At 42.2% G+C, this 25,354-nt stretch overlaps 1 protein-coding gene across 1 annotated transcript; it reads left to right on the forward strand.

Annotated features, from left to right (window-relative positions):
* Nucleotides 1–1,811: 1,811 nt before the first annotated feature.
* On the forward strand, nt 1,812–21,722 carry SNX18 (sorting nexin 18). Its single transcript, XM_066181146.1, has 2 exons — nt 1,812–3,466; nt 19,072–21,722. The coding sequence occupies exons 1-2, from the start codon at nt 1,924–1,926 to the stop codon at nt 19,323–19,325; spliced, it is 1,797 nt and encodes a 598-aa protein (XP_066037243.1). The 5' UTR covers nt 1,812–1,923; the 3' UTR covers nt 19,326–21,722.
* The last annotated feature ends 3,632 nt before the right edge of the window (nt 21,723–25,354 follow it).

A 25,354-nucleotide genomic window follows, 5' to 3' on the forward strand; every position in this document is an offset into this window, starting at 1 on the left:
CCATGTGACAAAAAAAGAATTTTGTCTACTCAGAGAAAACAACATTAATCATTAGGAAATTTGAAATTTACACGAATAGGAGTGAAAAGTTTAGGAAAGGAGTTGGATCAGGTGCAGTCAAATCTATATAATGCAATAAGAAGTATAGAGAAGGCAGATCAAGGGTTGTTCTCGTGTAGTTTCACCTGTGAGGATTTACATGACTGCACAAGATTTCCCAGATCAACATTAGCACTAACTTTGGAAGGAACACAAAATCCCAATCACGTTGGCCACGTGGGTGGAGAGCAGCATGGTGGGCTGTGGGCAGCTGCCAGGGCAATGCCTGTGTTTTGCAGAAAGAGAAACTCTTCTGTTCTGCAGAAGAGAAGCGGACCTCTGTGGTCTGCTGTCTGTGAAGGCAGACACTGACAGTGCACCAGCTGCAGGGGTAGAATGCTGACTGACAGAAAAAGAGCTTTGGTGGTTCTAGGAGCACTAATAGGTACTGATGCAGGGCTTGAAGATCTCCTCAGGGCCTGCTGGTCAGGGGTGAGTGATCATGACCAGGTGAGGTCAGGGTGTTTCTACCAGCTCCCAGCTCTCAGGGAGACAACTGACGCTTCTCACCTTAGCAGTGCTGAAGATACTCAGAATTGCTCTCTGTAAACTTGCTGCAACACGAATGTGTTCCACAGGGTTGGCCACTGAGGAGCTGGTTGCACAGTGAATTACATGTTTCTTTGGGCACTGTACTCACTAATTAAAACAGACTTCCAGATTTAAGCATTAAAGGAGTTTGGAGCTAACACGCCAGACTGGAGTGAGCTGACATTAAAAAAAACAAAAGTTGAGTGGACAAACTGAGCAGCAGTAACAGGAAAGTAGTGTGATGATATGTGCACTAATTTTGGAGAAAATGAAGGTCCAAAGAAAAAGTGTAAAAACTAAACCCTAGGTATCATCAAACACTAAAACCAGCGATGAAAGGAAACAGTGGGTCCTGTTGCATGCCAGTGAATCGCTCCCAGATGAAGACAAATTTTTTGACACAAAGATCCATGAAGTAAAATACTCCCTAAACTATGGCAGAAAAATAAACTAGATATCCAGATGCTAATGGGAAAACATGAAGAACTGGGGACTAGAAACTTGAACATCTCCTCTGAAAAACTTCTTTCAATTGCTTGTGAGCAGGTAGAAATTTTGAGAGAAACTCGTACCTAGAGATCCAAAGAGAGGTCAAAGATGATTAACGCGACGGGATCCATATGACTAGACAAGACCAGGAGGAACAGGTGGGGAAATAACCACACAGGGAAAAAAGCACCTCGACCGGACTGAGGCTGTTCCACAGAAAACCGACATCAGTGGCATGACTACATTTTTCGCGAAGGCTAAAATGCGCGTTGTCCACCCTGACATTCTTTTTCCCTGGAGGCAGCGGGCAGCCGGAGGAGCGCCAGCAGCACCCGCCTGGCGCAGCTCCCGCGGCGGCGGCACCGGAGCGCGGGGAGGAGACCTGAGGGCTCGGGAAACTTCCCGGCCGGACGCGGGGAAGCGCTGACGCGCCTTCGAGGGGTGGGAAGGCGATCGAGCGGCGGAGGCCCGGCAGGGCCGAGAGACACCGGGCCCGGGGACCGCGGGACGCGCTCGGCGAGCCCCCCTGGTCCTGCGGCCGGCAGGGGGCGTAGAGGGGGTGGGCCATCGATGGGGGCGGCCGCTCTGCGCTCGGCTGCTCCGCCCTGCCGCTCGGCTCTGGATTAGCGCAACTGGCGACGTGGGACGGCTCGGCCCGCCCGCTCCGGGAGCGGTACCGGGAGCGACACCGGGCAGGCCGCCGGCGGGACGACGAGCCCGAGGGCGGCGGCACTCCGCTGCTGCAGCCCCGTCAGCGCGACGCGGTGAGGGGCGGTGGCGCAGGGAGCGCCCCGGGGGGCGGCGATGGCGCTGCGGGCGCGGGCGCTGTACGACTTCAGGTCGGAGAACCCCGGCGAGATCTCGCTGCGGGAGCACGAGGTGCTGAGCCTGTGCAGCGAGCAGGACATCGAGGGGTGGCTGGAGGGCGTCAACAGCCGCGGGGACCGCGGGCTCTTCCCGGCTTCTTACGTGCAGGTGATACGCTCCCCCGCCGCCGAGCCGCCGCCGCCCGCCCGCTACGCAAACGTCCCCGTCGGCGGATTCGAGCCGCTGCCGCCCCCCGCCGCCTTCAAGCCGGCGGCGCAGCAGCCCCCGCCCGAGCCCTTCCAGCCGCCCCCCGCCGGGTATCCCTTCCCGCCCTACGGCGGCTCGTACCAGCCCAGCCAGGGCAGCGATGACGACTGGGACGACGACTGGGACGACAGCTCCACGGTGGCCGACGAGCCGGGCGCCCTGGGCAGCTCCTACCCCGACTACGAGGCGGCGGGCGGCAGCGCCTCGGGCCGGTACCGCCTGTCCACCCGCTCCGAGCCGTCCCTGGGTCCCCGCGGTGCGGGGCACCCACCGGGACACCCGCACCCGCCCGGCGGCGGCGCCGCCAAGAGCTCGGCCACGGTGAGCCGCAATCTCAATCGCTTCTCTACCTTCGTCAAGTCCGGTGGGGAGGCCTTCGTGCTGGGCGAGGCGTCGGGCTTCGTGAAGGACGGGGACAAGCTGTGCGTGGTGCTGGGCCCCAGGGGCCCCGAGTGGCAAGAGAATCCCTACCCCTTCCAGTGCTCCATCGAGGACCCCACCAAACAGACCAAATTCAAGGGCATGAAGAGCTACATCGCCTACAAGCTGGTGCCCAGCCACACCGGGCAGCAGGTGCACCGCCGCTACAAGCACTTTGACTGGCTCTACGGGCGCCTGGCTGAGAAGTTCCCTGTCATCTCCGTGCCCCACTTGCCAGAGAAGCAGGCCACTGGCCGCTTTGAAGAGGACTTCATCTCTAAACGTCGCAAAGGCTTGGCGTGGTGGATGGACCACATGTGCAGCCACCCCGTGCTGGCTCAGTGTGATGCCTTCCAGCACTTCCTCACCTGTCCCAGCACGGATGAGAAGGCCTGGAAACAGGGCAAGCGCAAGGCTGAGAAGGATGAGATGGTGGGTGCCAACTTTTTTCTGACCATCAGTGTCCCCACAGGCCCTGGGGCCAGCCTGGACTTGCAGGAGGTGGAAAGCCAGGTGGATGGCTTCAAAGCCTTCACCAAGAAGATGGATGAGAGTGCCCTACAACTTAATCACACAGCCAACGAGTTTGCTCGCAAACAAGTCACTGGTTTCAAGAAGGAATACCAGAAGGTGGGACACTCCTTCAAGTGCCTCAGTCAGGCATTTGAGCTGGACCAGCAGGCCTTTTCAGCTGGCCTCAACCAAGCCATAGCCTTCACTGCAGAAGCCTATGATGCCATTGGGGACCTCTTTGCAGATCAGCCCCGGCAGGACCTAGATCCTGTGATGGATTTGTTAGCGCTTTATCAGGGGCATTTGGCCAACTTCCCAGACATCATCCATGTGCAGAAAGGTAAGACCCTTATGTGTTTTTGAAATAATTTAGGTTTTAGGAATCAGTGGTATGCAAGCGATATAGGAACCAGGGACTGAATTTGCCCTGTGTCTGGCTTGCTGGCCTTGTGTTCAATCTTCCTGTGTTTACTCAGGTAAACTCTCAGTAAACTCTCACTAGAAATACAAAAACCACATCAGTGACAATTTTTGTTTAGTGGCAAAGGCCTAAACATAGTTGGGAGTTTCGGTGATCAGGGGTGGCTGTGTTTGGCTGCATATTTGTGAAAGCAACCACATCTAAGTGGTTACTAAACTGCCTTTACATTAAAGATTATTTGACTTGTTTATAAACCCTGGAAATCAAGTGGTGTGGAAACATCTGTTAATCTGAGGTGTGTGAGATGTTTTAAATCTCTTGTCTGTTAGGTAATGAATGTGAAGTAGTATGAGGATGCAGGTACTCCTCTGATCGATCACCGTGTTCAAGGTGCACGTGGAGGTGTGTGTCTTACGGCATCAGTCTGATGAGATGTTTAAGGCTGCTGGGGTATCTTTGTTCAGCCAAGCATCTTGTGGTGTCTTTGAAAGAGTGATGGTCAGCTACAGTGTTCTTAGTTGGAGTTGTTCAGCCTTTTCTTTTATTGTCATGAACAGATGCTGTTATCCTTTCAGCATCTTTCTAGCTGAAACACGCTTTCCAGATTCAGACTGCTGGTTATAAGGTACTTTGTGATCTATCAGAAAGAAAAAAACTCAAAAATTTTTAAAAAAAGCCTGCTATATAACTACTGACACTTGTTCAGATAAATAGAAGTTTTTAGTGCTGTATATGTGGAGATGCTGCTGTTAAATTATTGATAGTCATACATTCTTTACCATTGCAAGCAGATAAGTCCCTCATTAATTCTTTTTTCTATTATCTTTCTTAACTCAAAGTTCAGGAGGGTGTGGGGATTTGAGCTGGAAAAGAGACCAAGAAAACATCACATATGCTCTGCAGAAATGGGTATCTAGAAGTTACCCGAGAAAATGCGTGAGCTTTGTAGAAAATTATTCTGGGCATTAAAAAATAGTGTTCTGCATCCCAAATGAATTGTCACTTAGGACAAATCAGTCTTTTTGTCCTTACATGACATTTCCAGGGGTTTTGCATCTGGAAAAGTACATTAAGTTTGGTAAAAAAAAGAGCTGGAAAAGTTTTTTCAGGAGAGCAAAAAGGCGGGTGTACAGAGGTATGCATTGCTGGGAACATCTGAGGAAGGAGAGTTGCTACAAAGTGCACTATTTGCTGTTATTTGGGAAAATCAGCTTTTCATAAAGGTTGCATGCATCAAAGTCAGATTTCCGTACTGCTGTCAAATATCAAAAATTGTGAGTGAAAACTTAAACAACTTTAATTTATGTTGAAGAAGAAAGGGAAGTGTGAAGGTTAACATTGGCAGAGTTGCTTTGGTATCTGCTGTGGTATTGTGTTTTGAGAACAACTTTCAAATATTTTAGATTTGGAGAGATGAGTGACCTTGGCAATGCCTCACATTTGGGAGCAGAGCATGTTTAAGTGAGTTGTCATCTAATAGGATTATCTGTAAGCTTCTGGAAAAAAAATAAAGGGACGGATATTTTTTATTAGAGGGAAATATCCAGCACACTGTGTGTGCTATTTAAATAATACATACTTAAGCTTTAATGTTATATGGAGGTCTTCACTGAAGTACTTTTGGAGACAAGCCTTTGAAGAGAGGATTTGGAATAATAAGACATGTGCTGAAACCATCCTTATTTCTTTTGTGATTCTATTTGAATTTACACTTACTGGTTAAGTTTACCTTGCTGAACTGCTGAAGGTACTTGTAAATAGCTAGAGCAGTGCATGAGCATGAAGTATGTAGAGTTGATTTTGGGCTAGAGCACTGTCCTGGCGCAGATTGGAGAAATGTCCAACACTCCTGCATGCAGCTATTAATCCTCTGGCACCTCTGAGCTGGCACTGTGTTCACAGTATCCTCCATGGTACATGCTAGTCACAGGAATATGTCAGGGACTTGGAGGTTGGTCACTTGAGTGTCCATGGTCATGACAGGAGTTGAGCTGTGTGGATTGTGTGTTTGTTGTTGTTTCTGTTACCAGACAGCAAACTGGAGGAAAACTGAGAGTCATGTTTTGCACTCCGTATGTTGCTGGTTTATTACTGTTCAGAATTACTTTTAAAAAGGTACAAGTTTTCAATTCCGATCTGTAAACTTCAGATGAAAATATGAACTGTTTGGTGTTCTTGCAACATAAAGGCTTTGTTTTAAATTTACTGTCTGGGATGGTTGCCAGTTTTGAGAAATAGTATTGTTGCTGTAGACTATACAAATATCTGTTTGTATAGTCAACAGCTATAAAACCGTGTTTTTGATTAGAAATCATCTGAAAAAATACAGCTGATATGTCTTTCTTCAAGGGCTTTTTTTTCTAGTGTACAGCCTCTTTAAGCAGTAAAATGACACCAAAGTGCCCTTATAAATGGCAGAAGCCAGCAGCCTGACTGATACATTGATTAAACGGCCATGCCTTTAAAATGATAAACCCTGAAATTAGGAGTAGTGTTCTTTTTTTTTTGCTACATATTTGCTACAATGAAATATATTGTTTACTTCGGATAAAACCGAAGATCATATTCCCTTGGATATGAGAAGGATGGAAGAACAAAGGCTGCTGTACCAAAACATGCCTGTGTCTGTGCATAGAGCTGGAGGACTATGAGTGTGAGAATGATCAAATCCTAGTCAACCCTCCCAGCTCAAGCTGGATCCCTGCAAATCTATGGGGCCTGTTAGGATTCATCCAAGAATCTTCAAAGAGCTGGGTGATGTCATTACAGAGCTCCTCTCAATGATTTTTGAGCAATCTTGGAAATCCTGAGAGGTCCCAGCTGACTGGAAGCTGGCAAACATTGTCCCAGTTCTCAAGAAGGGCAAGAAGGAGGACTTCTTCCACAGGCCTGTCAGTTTCACTTCAGTGCCTGGTAAAGTTATGGAGAAGATTATTGTGAGAGGTGTTGGAAAACACCTGAAAGACAATTAAGTCCTTGGTCACATCCAGCACAGCTTCATGAGAGGAAAGTCCTTATTGAGTCTTCCTTTTATGACAGGGTGATCCCCGCAGCTGATCAAAGAAGCCGGCTGAAGTGATCTTTTTGTATTTCAGTAAAGCTTTCATTGCTGTCTCTCACTGGACAAAATGTCCAGCTCACAGCTGGACCAACACATCATGGGATGGGTGAGAACTGGCTCATGGGTTGGGCACAAAGGGCTACAGTAAATGGGGTGACGTCAGACTGGGGACCTGTCACTAGGGGGTTCCACAGGGCTCCATCCTCAGCCCCGTGCTCTTTGACATCTTCACACATGACCTGGACTCAGGTCTGGAAGGGACACTAAGCATGTTCCCAGGTGATACAAGTCTGGGAGGAGCTGTTGACTCCCTGAAAGGCAGGGAGGCTCTGCAGAGAGACCCTGACAAAGCCGAGGGCCAGGCAATCATCAACCATATGAAGCTCAACAGGGGAAAGTGCCAGATCCTGCACCTGGGCTGGGGCAGCCCTGGATGCACAGTCAGACTGGGCAATGAGAGGCTGGAGAGCAGTGCCATGGAAAGGGCCCTAGGGTCCTGGGCCAGGGCAAGTTGAACATGAGTCAGGAGGGCCAAGCGTGTCCTGGGGGCATCAGGGACAGCACGGCCAACCAGGCAAGGGAGGGGATTGTCCCCTCTGGGCTGGGCTGGGGTGGCCTCACCTCCAGGGCTGGGGGCAGGTTTGGGCACTGCAATATTAGACATTAAACTACGAGAGAACATCCAGAGGAGGGCCATGAGGATGTTGGAGGTTCTGGAGGGGAAGGCTGATGAGGAACAGCTGAGATCACTTGGTCTGTCCAGTGTGGAGGAGAGGAGACTGAGGTTTCCACCTCATTGCAGCCTGCAACTTCCTTGTGAGGGGAAGAGGAGGGGCAGGCACTGATCTCATCTCTGTGTAACTGGTGACAGAAGCCAGGGGAATGGCCTGTAGTTGTGTCAGGGGAGGTTTGGGTTGGATATTAGAATAGGTTCTTCACCCAGAGGGTTTTTGGGCACTGGAACAGGCTCCTGAGGAAAGTGGTCCAAGCACCAAGCTGGATAGATTTCAAGAAGTGTTTGAACAACACCGTCAGGCACCTGGTGTGACTCTTGGGATGTCCAGTGTAGGTTGAACTGGTGATACCTGTGGGTCTCTTCCAACTTGGCATGTTCTGTGATTCTGTAATTTTAACTGTCTTGTCCCTTTATGTTTTTGGTGTACTGCAGTTAGATGGAGAGGTGCTGGATGGTATTTCTAGGTGTGTTTTGTGCTATCAACTGAGAATTCTGCATGTCTGAGGTTTTGTTAAAAGACTTTCTGCAACTTATGCAACAAGAGCCACAGAATTAAAAGTTTCCCTCTTTGTGGGCTTTGTCTTTTTCTTTAGAATTAGGGACCAAAGCCATGCAAGCCTTGCTGTTGCTTTGTGTGCATCTTACAAGGAAAATGTTGTGCTTTTCATTGTTTTGGAATTCAGGTCTTTCTGCCTTCTGTGCTGAGGACAACCTGTGTGATCTGATTTGTGTAATTTGTGTAAAACACGTGTATCAACAGACTGTGAAAATATTTTCAAACTGTTGTCTTAATTATATTGTTAATTGATACTTTATGAAATGGCAATAGCTTCAATAGGAGATTTTTACAAGATTCCTTTTATTTCATCTAGAATTCCTAATGTTTAAGGAATTTTCTGCAGGGAAGGAAGAGTTGAAGTTCCTGCTACAGGAGAGACAGAGGAAGTAGTTGAACATTTCTATACTGCATGCCAGTCAAGGATCAACAGGTCAATGCTTTGAGACCTTTCTTGATTTCATATGCACCCTAGTCCAGGTCTGATGATTCATTTGATTGAGCCCTACAGCAAAGAATGTGCCCAGTTGGAAACCCCACATTTCCATCTGGTAATATGTAGTTTGAGATTCCCAATGAGGCTGGCATAGAACTTATCAACCAAGGCATATGTCCCTTACAACAGCTTGTTGTTCTATGGGTTTTGTTTGGAGAACTAAGTAATTAAGGAAATTTGGTGCTTGGATACAGTAGATGATGGCAGAGCGGTATCTCAAGCCTATAAACACACCAATACTTTCATAAATTTAGCCCTCAATCTAGGTAAATGCTTCTAATGTGCTAACATGAAAATATTCTTGGGGATATATGTGGGGTTTTGGAATGGAAGGTACATATTAGACAGATATACTTGTACAGAGTTTTCTTTAGCCTCCGGCAAAACATTTGCAGAAGAGAGATATTAAGTTCCAGAGGCTCAAAAAACTAAGTTGTATTTTGTAATTTTCTATTGCAGAACCGGTGTATCTTCAAAGAAATACTGGTTCAGTTTTTTTTAATTTTGAGAAGCAAAGCAGCATCCCATTTGTAATGGTTAATACCTTCTCCTTTATGTATTTAAGGTCTACTTGGGGAAATTCCCTGGGCATTCTTGGTGAAATAATTTCTACATATTAATTGCTACAGCTTCACTCAACTTGATGCAATCTTCCTACTTTTGTAATCTTCAACACAAATGCTCACTGCAGGCCCATGCAAGTTCAGGTTCAGAAAATTCACGCATTTGTGGGAATTGGAGACAGCATATGCTGGTATCCGAGCTCATTCGTGTCTGACTCTCTTGTCTTCATATTTGTTTAGAGAGAGTAGAGAAGTTGGGGGAATTTTGGATTTCTTCCTTTCAAGTTTTGTTTTAGGAATTACTATAAGTGGCCTCTTGTGATTCATGACAGTGGAAGAAATACTGACTAACATGCTGTTTCATCCCTGCTGTCCACATTTCTTCTCTCAACGTTATGATGTTAATGTTTGGCAAACTTCTGGTTATGGATTTTACAAAAAAGAACTTAAAAAGTGGTCTAAATGTTTTCCAAGATACAGGCAATTCCATTTTCCTTGGGTGCCAGGATTTAAGAGAATTATTTTAAAAAATACCTGAATGGCTTACTGTTTCTTGGTCACTGTTTGTGAAAAGTAAAATAAGGCAAATGGTCTTATTTACCCGAAGCAAACTTAATTCTAGACATAGGCTTTAAAGAGTGTGCTTGCTGTGTTTTTAGAATATCTTACAAAACTGGGGGTGAAAAATCTATCCAGTCAGAAATACATCAAAATTTAAAGCACCAAACAGCACTGAAACCTGGAACATTCTAACATTTTCAGCTTCCTTCTCCCTCCTCCCCACAGGGGGAAGAAGTGGTATTTTGAATTAGTGAATAAATCAGACTGGTTAATATTGGCACCTAAAACTTTATATCACAGTATAAAAGCAGGACTTTTCTCTCATGCTTACTTCCTAAGCTCTTCAATTCGTTGGGCAGACATGGTTTTTCTCATCGCTGTTTTTCCTTTTTTCCACCTTTTAGGGTTTTTTTTCTCCTCTGTCCCTCAGATGGATACACTTTGCATGGGCTTCAGCTCAGGTAGCTGCTGGGTAAGTGCTAGGCATGTAATCCTAGCCAGATGACCCTTGCAGCAGTAAAAAGAAATGGGCACTTCATTTGTGTACGAACTTTGGTGAGAAAGGATGTACTGCTCCAGGGTGACTTCTCTTTTTTGCTGTGTCAGCCTCCCCGTAGCTGTTACAGTGATGATGTAACACTGTCTGCTTGCCGCTGCATTACCCAATATTGTCTCGCAATATTTGAAGGTAACCTTAAGGAAATGTAGCTAAAATGTGAAAGAATCTTCACATTTAGAAACTGTATAAAATTACAGCTGCCTTAGTTTGTGTGAAGTCAGGAAGACAGGAGTAAACAACTAAAATTGAGCAATGGCTTTACTTGAAGAATATTAAACAGAAAGACGAAAAAAAGGACTTTTATACCATGACTGTCTGAAAGGTGCATGGGTCTTCTAAATGTATGATTCTTTTTTCTTTTCCACTCCCCCACAATGTCTGTGGCTTTCTAGGGGAGCGAGATTCATGCTGTTGTGATGGGTCTTTTTCCCATTACCTTTCAAAATTAGTCTGGTATCATACACCTTCAGTGACAGAGAGACATTTTATAGCTAGTAAAACACCAGTGGGTTGGTTTTTTTCAAAACCTGCTGGTGTCAGAGGAAGACTATAGCTGTTCCTTCCATGGGAGAGACTACATGCGTTACCTCACACCAGAAAGTCTTAGTCCTAAGAGGAGAAGTTTTGATTTGAGCTCACACCTCTAGGTTTGACTACAGGCAGTGCATATGTGAATAAATACAAAATTTCATCAGATTTTTAGTCTGATCACAAAAAAATTCTTCATACCATATGTTCACCACAAGCAGTAAGGCCTTGTCTACTGGGAAGGCCCTGTGAGCAGCTGGGGAGTAGCCGAACAATGTAGACATTGAAGAATTAAAACTTATGTTGTAGAAAGAGGAAGCAATTCTATTTCAAAAACAAAGCAATGCCTTTTGAGAGACATATGAAGAATCTATCTGTTAGGGTGGTTTTCCTGAAGCTCTGGGTGCTCCTAGTCTGGCTGATAGGGCTTCCATCCAAACACGGAAGACAAGAATTGGTAGACTGAAAATGGAAGGAAGCTCCCTGAGCTCTTCCAATTCTTTGTTAGCACATTATCAAAAGCAAACAAGCTGACTGACTTCTAATTTGGAAGTCACCTTTGAAACAAGGACATGTTTCAGCCTTTGCAGCATCTTTCCATTACTTCATTGTTAGACTTCGTTTGAACAGTACAAATGCCAAGTCAGTGAGTGCAGACTGTATAAACTTACCCAGTTGGCACCTTATGTATTTCAAATTGCCTGGTTCAAATAGCACAGAATCTGAAAACTTTAATGGAAAAAGTTGGAAATTACATTTGGCTGAGTACCCAAACATGAACATTATCAGCAGACCAGAGTAAACAAATGGCACATGCTTTCTTATGCACTTTTGTTTGTATCTTTCATGAAAGCCATGAGGACTTTAAAAAAATGGAAAAAAAAACCAAAACAACCACCAGCATTTAAACAATCTATTCACTTCTTGCCAGTGACTTAGGGTTGTTATTGTAGCAGAACAGGAAGAAGTGTGATGTTTTCAGCCTTTGTTTTAAGTAGGTACACATCATGTGTGGACAACTTTTGTAGTAATGAACTAAGCTATCTTTTTTATGCCTACATGCAGTTTGTTCATTAACAATGTGAGGAGGAGGTTCAGGCTGTGATTCAGAGTTTACATTGCCCGGTTGTCCCATGGTTAAAGGCAACTTACTATTCTAATATTTTTTAGAATTTTTGTGATTTTAAATCTTTATATGTATGAATAGCTATGCTGCCTGACTAGCAGTATATTAAAGAAGCTTTTCTTTTAAATAATGTGAATATAGTGTTATATTTAGTTTTCACATATTCTGCTTTTGTATTATATAACATATATTAATTTGTTGCATTAATGATGACTTACCTTGAATATTTTTCTCTGCAACAGGAATTCTACTTCTTTTTGTTCTTACAGAGAAACAGCAGCGTTCAGAAATCTAAGAGAGGGCAATTAAAGGGTACTAGGATAAAGTAAACCAGTATCTGCATTTCATTTGCATCTTGACACTTTTCATATGAATTTATGTTAAACTGTCTATACATGTTTTATTTACTCATCTTAGGACAGCAGTGGAGCTAAGCAGGTGGTAATAGACAAGCAAACCATAAGTGTTTTTTGTTCTTTGCTTCCCTTTTAGCCTGAATAGAAAACAACATCCAAAAGCAGGTGTTTCATTGTGCCCCAATAAAGCAGTGATGCAAGAGTCAGTGGAACTTGCATTTTTACTTAGTTCTTTCAGTAACAGTGTATGGATATTGATCACAGTGTTACCTGTCTTGCCCTGTCCGTACACATGCCATGAGGTGGATGGACATGAATCTTACAAAAATGAATCTCATGAATCTTACAAAATTTTTGAAAGAAGTCAGCGTTTAATGTAATAGTGCTTACATCCATTTTGAAGGGGAGGAGTAGGAGGCATTTCTGCTCTTTTGTTGTTAAACATTTCTACTGAGAATTAATTTATTTTATCCATGGACAGCATAATTTCTGTTGTCTTGAAGTCAGCAGTATGCATAGGGCATTTACAAAAGCTGTTAAAAGTCTGTAGCATCTTTCTAACATAAAATGCTTGTTCCTAGCATCCTAATTGGGAAAAATTACTGCTCAAAACCTGTGACAACCAGACTGTCATAGGCCAACTCCAACTCTGGAAAAGCAGAGTTCTGTATTAAAGAGCTTGTTTGGTGCCCCAGTTAGATGCAAACTAATGAGAAGTACTAAAAATGACTGAAAGGTTTCATCTTGGAACTTCTGCAAATTCCAGTTGCTTAAATTTTCAAGTGTGGTCCTGAAAAATATGACTGACTTTCTAATGGGAAAATGTACTGTGTTTCTGGTGACCAGCCTAGTTTGTGTTTCACTGTTTTCTGTCCCCCTAGTCTGCTCTGCCAGCTGAAACCACACTAAAGAAATACTCTTTTAAATGGCACATGTGAGTGCCAAAAAGTACAGAGTGCCTTAGAACTGGACAAACCTGGCATTAGTTAGCATTTGCCTCTCAGGCTGTGGTGCAAAATATTGTATTTGTGATAACAGACTAGTACTTTTTCCCTACTTTTTTTCTTTCTCTACTGAAAAAGTCTTCTGGTTTTAATTTCAGGCAAATTCCTATTATGCTGCTTTCCGTTATAAATCTTGGCCAGAAAATGTAAAGAATTTGCAGAATCTCAGTGTAGGCTTCTTTTGTTAATCAGTGCTCAGAGCATTCTTGAGAAAATAATCTGTCAGTGTAACAAAACCTCTGTTCTGTTACAAACTATTTCACTTTCAATGGAGAGGGAGAAGTTTGGGGATTTTTTCAGAGTTGAATTTCACACTGTGTTATCTCATTGTCATGGTTTGAGCATAGCTGGAAATTAGGCACCACACAACTGCTCATTCAGCCCCTTCCTCCCTCTACTCCCACCCCAACACCAGTGGAATGGGGAGGAGACCAGAAGTAAAACTTGTATGTTAAGATCAGTTTAATAATTGATACTAATGTAGAATTCAGTAATAATGGTAAATAATAATGATAATGATAATAAGAAGGAAACAAACAAGTGATGCACAATGCAATTGCTCACCACCCACTGACCGATGCCAGACCCCCATTCCTGAGACCAGATGTGCAGTGTTTCTTGGTAACTCCCCGCAGTTTATATCCTGGGCATGACTTCTGTGGTGTGGAATATCCATTTGGTCAATTCCAACCACCTGCCCAGCTGTCCTCTCTTCCAGTTTTATTTTGTGCACCTCCTCACTGGCAGAACATGACACTAGGAGGGGGGAAAAAAGAGTCCTTGACATGGAATAAACAAACCTTAGAAAAAACCCAAACATCAGCGTGTTATCAACATCATTCTCATTCTGAATCCAAAACAGCATTTTAACACCTACTGAGAAGAAATTAACTCTACCCTAGCTGAAACCAGGACACCCATGAAATGCTTCTGCGATTTCCCTTGTGTTGGAGGTAATGATTGTGTAACTCAGGGTTTACCTGGATCACACAGCTAAGCCATTGATAAAGCTAAAGCATCATCTCTCTGCTCAGGCCACTTGCATTCATTTATTGGATTAGTCATTTGAGACATCTTGTAACAGCATCTTTGCTAGATCTGGAGTAAGAGGGACAACCATGTAGACCAGCTTGCTCTGGCAGCATTCTGCTGGATTAGAAATAAAGTTTCCATGCACCGCAACTACCCGGGGTTTGCTTTTTCAAGTCTTCAAGCACAGATCTGTAGTTAAATAGTCTTATCATTAAGTAAGGAAAAAGAAAATATTTCTGGTTTCATTATTTGCTTTTATGTATTTTTATGAAAGCAGCATCATGAATATGTTTTTTTCCTTTTTATTAGAGATGGCTTCTTGGATTTCTTGTAAGAAAAGTAAAGCAAAGGAAGTTGGTGACAAATTCAAAGCTCTCTTTTCATTAAGATGCTTTGAAGGACATCATGCATCTTATTAGAATATTTAATATGCTGGACAGATGGATGGTGTGGAAATCTATGTTGTTTTACCTTCTAGTAAGTAGTGCACTAAATGTTATTTTGTAGCTTGCTGATAGTAGAAAGATGAAATATTTATTGCATACATAATTTTATTGGCACAAAATTTCTGAGGTACAGCTGCTGAGAGATGGTAAAAAGAAGTGTTTGCTCTGTTTTAGTATAATTCATCACTGAAGTGAAAAAGATACTTTAATAGCTGCAATGATAAAGGTATTACAATCATAGGATATAAAAAATTAACCTGCTGGCTCTTACAACCCGGGTGAGTTTTCAAGTTGAGTATTTTGAACTGAGATACTGACGACTTCAATACATCAGTGACTTAATGGGTTCTTGAGACTGACTGAATTTCAGATCTCAGTGACTTCAACAGGTGTTTACCACTGCTTCAGGTGCTGTATTCAGCAGTGTTGAACTGATGCTTCTTTGTGTTTCATCCATATGTAGCATTACTGTACACAGATAAATTGCTGCTGCTACAGCAATGTACTGTTTGTGTTTTTTAAGAATGGAGGCTTTTTAAGAAAGCCTTGCTATGAAACAGATGTCATTGTAGTAAACACTGTTAGAATAGAGTGCAAAAAAAGGGCTTCTGCCCTGAAGAATTCTTTATGTGGGTTAGTAGCTTCAGACACAGCTGATGTTTCACTCCTGTCTATTGCATGCAGCACTCCAGAGCTAATGTTTGGGTGTGTTGAGAAGAGGTGGAAAGGGGAAGATGGTGCATCCTTAGCTTGTATCACTGCTCTTTGGCTTCTGATTGCATGTGCTGGCAGGCACAGGGCAGGCCTGCCTTCCTAGAAAGACTAAGGAGTTGAGTGAAAAGCAGTCTGGATTGCAGTCTGCAAAAGAGGAACCCCAAAACTTCTGCCTTCTTGCCACATTGCAGGCTGCAGCATGGACTTGGAGACACATACATCAGCATGGGATCATAGGAGTACATGTGTACTTTCTGTGTGGAGGGTGATTGAGTGTATGGATCCAAACCCACCCTTAGCTGATGCTTCACACAATCTCAAAACATTCGTTACTGGAATAAAACTGCAGATGATGTGAAAATAGATTGTTTGACCCAAACCTAAGTGCTTTTGGGTTCAAGATTGTTTTAGTTTTTTTTCTCCTGAATGTATGTAACTCTTCCTACATCATTGCAATCTCATGTTGCGTGAGTAACCTTACTGTCTCAATACACTTCTTTTTTTCCTCATAACTTCTCAGCACCGATTTAATTTGTACACTGTGTTTTATGGCTTGAAATTATTCATTTCTATTGAGAACTCTACATTGTCTCTATTTTCTTGGCTTCTAGCACAACACACAAGCGCAAATTTTGCTGGCACAAATGTCCCTTGTTAAATGTGTTTATATCATCTTGTGTTGTCTAATCTCATATTTCAAAACAAGGGCTGAAATCGGGGTGAACACCGGAGTCTGTTTACTGTAAGGCCTTGGGCAATGACAAACAGCATTCATACAAGCTTTTCCCCACCTTTAAGAACAGACGTGTTGCAAAGTTTTGCACTATTTTTAATGATTTTGCCCTCTTCATTTGCTTGAAAGCTAGTCCTGATCACTGGAAAGTGATTCCTGACAGAAGGTTTTTAAATGCACGAGCAAGATTGCACAGAATCTGTACATCTGGATCTAAAAAAAAGCCTAAGAATTTATTTTTGTGTATTCCATCCCTCTGGGAACAGTGCACTGGTGTATATTTATCCCAGGCATGTGCTCTGCAGTAGGCTTCCTTGAGCTAATATGCATTAGGAGGTGGCTCCTTCTGTTTCTTTTTCCTAGAAGAAGTGCTTTAGCCTTTTCTTGGACTGCTGTGATTCAGCCTTCTCTCTTTTTTTTTTTTTTTTTTTTTTAATACATCTTGCTTTTTCTGATTGTCCGAACCAATATTAGATATTCACATAATTAAAATCAGAAACCAGGAGAAATTTCTGCAGGTATACTTCTAGACTGGTGGGCTTTGCTCACCCCAGCATCCCACAAGGTTGGCAGAGGAGCTGTGAGGTGCTGGATTAGGTGCTAAGTGTCATGGATCCATTAGTGAGGATGGAGTTGCAGGAGTTCATGGTGTACAGCCTGGGGTGCAGCAGGTCCAGAGCTGTGAGTCATTAGGGGTTACCATCATCTAATGAGGCATCTCTGCACAAGATCCTTCTCTTCAAGAGGGATGTACACAAGGGGCTGCTCTCCAGTCCCCAGTTCCCTGTCCTTCTCCTGTTCATTATAGGATGAATCACTGAACTTTCCACATCAGTAAATCTCTGTCCCAGCTCAGGGTTTTGCTCACATAGATTAAAATTTTAGAAGTATAGATTGTGGAAAGGTGTTTGGAGAAAATTTGGGAGTTTTTTGTGACTTAAACTGCTTTCAAAGCCATGAAAACTAGTAACTTTTTTCTCGGATTTGCAAAACTAAGTCTTGCAAACTTCAGTAGATGTTGAACAGCTTAAAAATAACATTTTAAAACAAATAATTAATTTCTTCTTAGAGTAAAGCAGATGGGTTTGGAGGGTTTTTTCTCTGTGTTTAGGGAGAATTCTTTGTCCTAAAATAAGATAAAGTTTCCCTTCTAGGTAGTTATTGTAAGATTAATTATATTACTAGTAATTTAAAGGCATTAAAAAAACCCCAAACAATATAAAAGTATAGCTTTATACTTAAGGATATGTATGAGTTTTGTCATATATTGCTGACATCTGGTTATAGTCTGTCCAGATTTTAAAGGAAATTCCACTACAAGACCAGTATGATCCATATGCATTAATAGAGCAGTGTTAATGATTGTACCATACTTTTCCCACTGGATTCCTTCACTAATTTTAAATCTTCTTTTCTCTTTCCTTTCCTTCCCTTTCCTTTCCCTTTCCCTTTCCCTTTTCTTTTCCATAATATATCTAGTTTGGAGGACAGTCGTGTTTGGTAATGTACGTTTTTTATTGATGTAAAATAGTGTGAAGATTATACATGCTCCAGAGCTTAATTATGCTTTCAGCTGGTGATGCTGTGAATTTCAGTATTTCTTTTCCAGTTTGGTCATTTTAGAAATAACATCTAAGGCTGTTTCCCACATCACGACTGAAGAGTTGTCATGTTTATTTAACCAGCTACATCTGGCTTCCAGTAAGTCCCAAATTTCAGTTTTTCACAGCTGTTCATGGATTCCTGTCATGCCCACAGAGTGCAGAACAATTTTTGCTAAACCTAAATTTATCAAAAGAAGTGTTCTTTTTGTAGTAAAAGTGATAAAGTGTTTTTCAGATCATACCCTGCCTCACAAATTCCTTACTCCTTAGAGGAAAATATACAGATCTGCTGGCACAGTGTCACTGCTGGCACCGCTGCATGTGGAAAAGTTTTTTCAGTGGTATTTTTGGGGCCTGGCTGAAGATGATGAGGTCAGTCAGCAGAAGCAGCCAGTGCCAAGCCCTTAGCCATCCCACTGTCATGCCATGAGAGCCAAGAAGGTGTGCTGGAACACTCCCTCTGCCTCGCAGCCACCAGAGACAGGCACTGCCCTTGGTCTTCAAGCAGCATCCTGTAGTCACGTGTAAGAAGTGTAATCTGAAAGGAGAGTCACAACGCTGCAAATATGTAAAGGAACAAGAATCTAGTGAGATGATAAAAGCTGTACCAGTCTGATTTGGTTTAGTTATATGAATTAAATAAGTATGTAATATTCAAGGCAGAGACATTGTTCTGTAGGAAATTGAGTCCAGCAATATGAATGTCTTAAGATGTGTCTTGGTATTCTGTGACTTTTTGGGTCTGCTTTGGGTAGGTCTGTTTTGGGTGATACTTTGCTTTTGTAGGATGTGTGTCTTAATTAGCTATTTGGAGAGGAAGGATTGTCAGTTCTGTAACTCTGCTTTTCTACTACCTTTTAGAACACTGCATAAGTGTAAGGTATACCTGAGCATCTGTGACTTTGAGATCAACCTTTTGATTTTCTAGTAATTCTCTAAAAAATTAGTTTTGTAGTATCTCTGGTATAAAAGCAAAAATATGCATTGACAAGATTTTGTGTACTAAGATAAGCTTTTGATATTTCACATAGTCCAGTTCTTAACAAGGTTATTTTTTCTGTTATTTAGGTAGTCTTAAATTGATCTGACTAATTTTCTCATGCTTTCACTTACTCTTCTACTGGTATAATGATTACTTATTCTCTGAAGGACACCATCTGATTTTTAAGGTTGTGAAATAGAATGTTTTAGTAACTTTTGCATGCTCAAGCCTTTAAAAAGTATAGAGTTTCATTTTTACACAGGACCCACTGGTCTGTGATTTTTCTTACATTTAAAAGCTTATGTTTTATCCCTTTCATTCACACGTATGTATACGGACACCTATAAATACCGTGGGAATAAGCCCTATACAAATCCCTTGTTGTTATTAAATCACTTGTTAAAAGTTCAATAGTTGAGTCTACATGTTCCTCACAGTTCAATTCTTTCATTTTGTTCTTTACACAGGAGCCCTTACCAAAGTAAAGGAGAGTAAGCGGCACGTGGAAGAGGGGAAGATGGAGCTCCAAAAAGCTGAGGGCATTCAAGAACGTTGTAACATTATTTCTTTTGCAACCCTTGCAGAAATTAATCATTTCCACAAAATTCGTGTGAGGGACTTTAAATCACAGATGCAGCATTTCTTGCAACAGCAAATACTCTTTTTTCAAAAAGTGACACAAAAGCTAGAAGAAGCTCTTCACAAGTATGACAGTGTTTAGTCTCTGATCTGTGGACTTTGCTCAGCAAGAACAGAACGTGACCCAGGTGGCAGAGCAAATGCTGCTGAAGAGCTGTTGCCAGTGGTAGATGGCGGTACAAGGATGGGTTTGTGTTCACCTGCCACCCAGGTTTAATCTCTGATTATGTAGAAAGAAAACAGTTATAGGGCTATGTAGTAGAAACAGTACCATGAATTGTAACTAAGTTATACTGTGTATGCCTACACCATTGTAACTTTTTTGAAATAATGAGTATACTTGCCTTATTGCTTTTTGAAATATGGTATCTTAGTACATACTTCGTAGACCTCAAGGCCCTTTGGGTATTTAAGGAAGTTGGCTAGATAAAAGCCTGCTTCAGATGCCTTTTTATTTTCCTAGATTTGGATTTCCTAAATTCAAACAATTCTCTGTTTACAGACTCCTACTAGAGCAGCTATGTGATTCTGTGCCTTTAGACTCTATTTTTCCTTTTCTAGTAAGTCACATTTTTATGATTAAATGATGGGAACTGATGATGAAACCTCACATCGACTGGAAAAACTCGGCTGCCATCCAGGTTGCATAGCAAGTACTTTCTTATGACAAATGTTGGCTCAAAAGGGAAAAGTTAAATTTATTTACACTTTCCCTGGAAATGGAGACTTACTTGTTACATGTACTAGGATGTTAAGCACGTGTACAAAAATACACCACTTAATTCCCTTTCTGAAATAAATAATATAGTGAGGGGTGGGGTTTTTTGTTTGTTTTTGTTTTTGGTTTGTTTTTTTGTTGTTGTTGTTGGTTTGGTTTTTTTTGTATACAGCATTACTGTAAGTAGAAGTTTGAAGAGTTAGCCTAATAAAAATTACATATATCAAGGGGATATTAATGCAAGCTATGTGGCTGCAACAATTTTTTTAAGTTTCAAATTATTTGCTCTTTGTTCAGTTGCTGATTCTGTTTAACTTCAGACTTGTATCTGCATTGCCAGTTGTCTGAGTTGAAACTCCACTGTGATTCATTAGTTTACTAAGTTAAAAGTTTTCGGGGATTTTCAGTAATATAAATGATCTGAAGTCTTGGCTGAACTGACTTGGAAAACAGGTGGCATTTTTATGTTTGTAACACTCAAGAATTAACAACTATCTGAAGTTTTGTATAAATATTTTTGACAAGCAGGGTGCATTTATATATATGTAAACACTATCTTTTAAAGAGGTTTATGGGTTATTTCCCTTGAATTAAGTCTGAAGTCTGTATTTCTTACCTGTTGGTTTTCTTCTTATAGGTCAGTGTGAAAGAGGGTTTCTGTTTATCCTATCTTTTTTCTCCTAAAAAAAAATAACAAAACTTTGTGAGGAAGCAAAATGTTTATTTTTTGTTTAATTCAATTAATCAAAAATGGCTTAAACAAATGAAAGCCTGGAAAAGGAGTTGAGCAACAATTACAGTTAAGTACAAATCATTCCTCACCTATGCAGCAGAAATGTGCAGTTCTTTCACACGATCATATGAATTTTTGTAGTTTAACCCCATGCCTCTGTTTCAGAGGAATAACATGTAAGAATGTAGTTTTGGTTCTCAGATTCATCCCCAAATGTTTGGAGATGGCTGTTTTGCACAAGCTGTGTTTGGCAATGCTTCTGGTACATACATAAAGCAGTAAAATACAGAATAATGAAGAGGGGAAAACATGTATTTGTAAAAAAAAAGGACAATCAGTGAGGAAAGACTCCATTTCCAGCCTGTTGAAACAGGCTGCAAACAAGATTGACCGTAAAATATGGACCACAGTCATAGGGCTGACTTGCGCTTTACCTTCCTCATGGTGTCTCATTCAACATTCAAAACTCACCACTTCCCCTGACAGCTCTTCCCAGCAATACTCTTGCTTTCTCATATGTCATTTAATTATGTGACAGAGTGATGAGCTAGGTTTGAGCTGAGTTCCATGGCTAATGTTTGCTTAAGCCAGATACTGTTTTAGTAAATGACTTTATGGTAATTAGATCATACTGCAATCAAACTGATTCTACATGGAGGTATCAAGACCTGTTCAGAAATTGCTCTTGGTTCAGTTGAAGTATTTTAGGAGGTTAGTATTAATGACATGTTCATGTCTGGGAGGAAATTGGGCTGTGATATGTATTCATATGACATTTTCTGACAGGTACAGTTTTCCCTAATAAACTGTCATGACCTTCAACATACTTTCTCATTCGTGAATTTATTTGGACACAGGAAAAGTGGGTGTAGTAATTGGTTACATTTGATGCACCAGAAGATCTTGACTGGAATCCTGGTTTAAATTGTTGCAGAGTAGAGAAAGATTCAAGTCTACATATGTATTAGCATTTTCCTCTTTTCCTCAGTCATTATAGGGTTGAAGTTGAACTGGCTGATTGGTGGAGCACAAGGAGTTACAGTAAAGGGTGTTGCATCAAGCTGGTGACTGGTCACCAGTGAGGTTCCACACAGCTTGATCTTAGGCCTTTGTGCTCTTCACTGTCTTCATGAATTACTTAGACACAGAACTCAAAGGGGTTGAGTTTGATGATGATAAGTTGGGACTGACTGTGGACTCCCTTAAAACAGAGAAGCCCCACAGAGAGACATGAACAAAGTAGAGGGCCAGGCAGTCATCAACCATTTGAAGTTCAACAGGGAAAAGTGCCAGATCCTGCACCTGGGCAGGGGCAGCCCTGGATGTACAGACTGGGCAATGTGAGGCTGGAGAGCAGTGCCATGGAAAGGGCCCTGGGGTCCTGGGCCATGGCAAGCTGAACATGAGCCAGCAGTGCCCTGGCAGCCAGGAGGGCCAAGCGTGTCCTGGGGGCATCAGGGACAGCACGGCCAGCCAGGCAAGGGAGGGGATTGTCCCCTCTGGGCTGGGGCTGGGGCAGCCTCATCTCCAGGGCTGGGGGCAGGTTTGGATGCCAGAATGCAAGACATTAAACTACGAGAGAACATCCAGAGGAGGGCCATGAGGATGTTGGAGGTTCTGGAGGGGAAGGCTGATGAGGAACAGCTGAGATCACTTGGTCTGTTTAGCCTGGAGAAGAGGAGACTGAGGGGAGACTTTGCTGTGCTTTTCGATATCCTCATGAGGGGAAGAGGAGGGGCAGGCACTGATCTCATCTCTGTGTGACTGGTGACAGAAGCCAGGGGAATGGCCTGAAGTTGTGTCAGGAGAGGTTTGAGTTGGATATTAGGAAGAGATGCTTCATGCAGAGGTTTTTTGGGCACTGGAACAGGCTTCTGAGGAAAGTGGTCCAAGCACTAAGCCTGACCGAGTTCAAGGTGCTTTTGGACAATTCTCTCGGTCATATGGTGTGACTTGGGGATTTCTGTCAGGAGTCAGTTTCCTCAGGGTCAGGCATTGGACTTGATGATCCTGATGAGTGTCTTCCAGCTCAGCATATTCTATGAGTTTAGGATGTAGGGAGCCTGATCTCCATAGATGCTTGCTGCACTATACGAGAACTACAGTATTAATTGTATTTGGACCAAGTATGACATTGACCACTTACAACTGACTGACTGCTGAGTGGCGTGGTCTGGGATCCAAGTGTACTCTACAGTAATATGAATGTATATTATGTGGGACTATGGAAGCACCAAAGGAAATCTAACAATTTAAATAAAGAAATGTGAAACAAAGCAAATTTGCTCTGTATCATAAACACTTTTGTTTCATGTGATTCATGTAATTTATTTTCGATTCATCACAGTTTTTGTGTTGATAAGTATTAAGAATCTACTGTGCTTGTTGGGGCTTGATGTCTGCAAGAGGTATTGGGTTTTTTTAAAGTGCTGAGTCCTGTGAAAACTGGAGTAAACCCATCAGGGTAATATATCTACATAGAATCACCAGCAAAGGGAGTGTGAATAATGTTTCTGTTCATATTGTAGGGTTTATAGAAATTAGCAACATATTAAAATTAGTAGGTGTTTGATTTGTATCCCTCTTCTTTTGTGACACTTGCAGAAGAGAGTTACCCCTATGATTTGTGCATGTTTTCTGCATTCTCACTACCTTCTTTCAGGGTCCAATTGCATGGTACATTTCATATATATGTGTTGTAAGACCCAGCTTAGAGGTGTCAATAGAAGAACTTTGTGATGATGAAATATGCAAGACAAGCACCAACAGAACCTGGAGAAAAAAAAAAAAAAAAGAAAAAAGTGTTGCAAATAAATTGGCTTGATTTTAAAAAACTTTAATCAGCTGCCTGCACTGAAAATACCTACATTACTTGGTGAGGCACAGGTATCTTTCTGGTGAGTTACAAGATCTTGTTGGCAGTACCTGATTGTTTTGTCAATCGTTCACCATTCCAACTAGCATCTTCCATGCTGGTTATTTGCTACAACCTAAATTCTTCTGGAAAGCTTAAATGAGACTTGTTCAGCTATTTCTAAAAAGGAGTACATAAAAAATTTAAAAGGGGAGTTATCTTTTTAAATTCTGTAAACAATTGGCTGGAAATCTTTAGTTCTTTCAAACTTCTGAGGAAGGACTTGATATTGGGCAGACTCTATCTTTTACAACCTTAGATGTGCTTTCTGCACAGCCTGTGAAAATTTGTCCATTTCCAAATTACACTAAAGTTTCTCTGGGCCCTGCTGTGCTCAATTTTGACAGATATATTTTCTGCAGCTCCCCTTTGCTCCAGGCAGTCTTGATTCTAACCTTTGTCAGCATCGGCTAAGTGAGGCTTTGTCTGTAATTCTTGCTCCCCTTTATTCAGATGGGGCTGGACCTCTTGGACCAGAAGCTGAGCCAAGGAGCTGTGGATAGGTGCTGCCAGCTCTTTAGGCCTGGCCATGGGAGAAGAGGAGCAGCAGCCTGGAACACAGGTTTGATGTCATGCCTGTCAGCTACAAGGTGGATGTCAGAGACAGTTGAAGAGGAACTGGAAGATAAGAAAATGGTGAGGAGAGAAAGCCCTGTGACTACAAAAGCCTGTTCCACTAGTGCCTAATTAATACCTTGGGCTTCCAAAGCATCCGAGGCCTTTTGCTGTTGTAAATAGCCATGATGAGCAGGCAGAAAATGGGTAACTTTAGTTCTGCTGGTGGTGAGCACAGCAACATTTTTTTTTCCATCTTTAGAAGTTACTTTCTTTGCTCCCTGGTCTCATGGGCAGTTGAAAACTGTTGAAGAACTAGATTTTGGAGCTGAATGAGGTGCCATAACTCAGGCAGCACAGTGGGTGTCGATGTGGCCTTCTGTGTTCTGTCATATACTTTTTTCTTGGGAAGAGGAGGTCAGTAAAGGAAATTGTGCACATAAAAAAACCCTATTATGGGGGTTAATTAATTCCTATTAAGGAATACTAAGATTCAGTAAAAAACTAATAATTGAAAAATATTTCAGAATTAAAGTTGCCTGTGGTAACTAGTGTAGGAGTGCATTTCCCACGTCTCTAGCAGGTGTTTCCAAGTAGGGAAAGAGTTTCAGTTTACCTTTAGACATTTTAGGAAGTTTACCTAGATTTTTCCATACCCTCCTGGCAGTGATTGGCTCAGTACCAGCACAAAAACATGGATTGGGCTCTGAGAGTGTAACTCAAAGCCTGTTGTTAATTTCATTGGCAGCAGGCCAGATTGTCCCTCCTAAAACATTCAGTATTTAGGAAAAGCAGAAAGGAAGTAAAAGGGATTTTTGGAGTGTTTTAGCAAGGTGTCAGAGATTTTCTCTGACACCTGTGCACAGCTTATAATTTGTTTTCTGTAACGTTTGTTATTTTGAAATTTTTCTTTATTAAACCTTTTGCTTTACAAAACACCTCTGAAGAGCAGTCTCACTAATTAATTTAAACCACTTGCCTGCGAAGGCTGGACCCTCAGAGATTGATACATTTACACATGGGTCATTACACACTGACCACGTGCTAACCTGTATCAAACTAATATATCAAGACGCCTCAATGACACGTTGTGAAAGAAATTTTTGCACTGTTTCCCTGCCTGATTTAGTGCACATGATATAAAGCACTGTCCTAATCAGCCTAATGTCTTTCGGGGAGGTTGTTGTCTGG

This window comes from Chamaea fasciata, unplaced genomic scaffold, assembly GCF_029207755.1.
Source record: "Chamaea fasciata isolate MVZ Bird 193981 ecotype frontalis unplaced genomic scaffold, bChaFas1.0.hap1 SCAF_4, whole genome shotgun sequence".
Classification (NCBI taxonomy): Eukaryota; Metazoa; Chordata; class Aves; order Passeriformes; family Sylviidae; genus Chamaea; species Chamaea fasciata.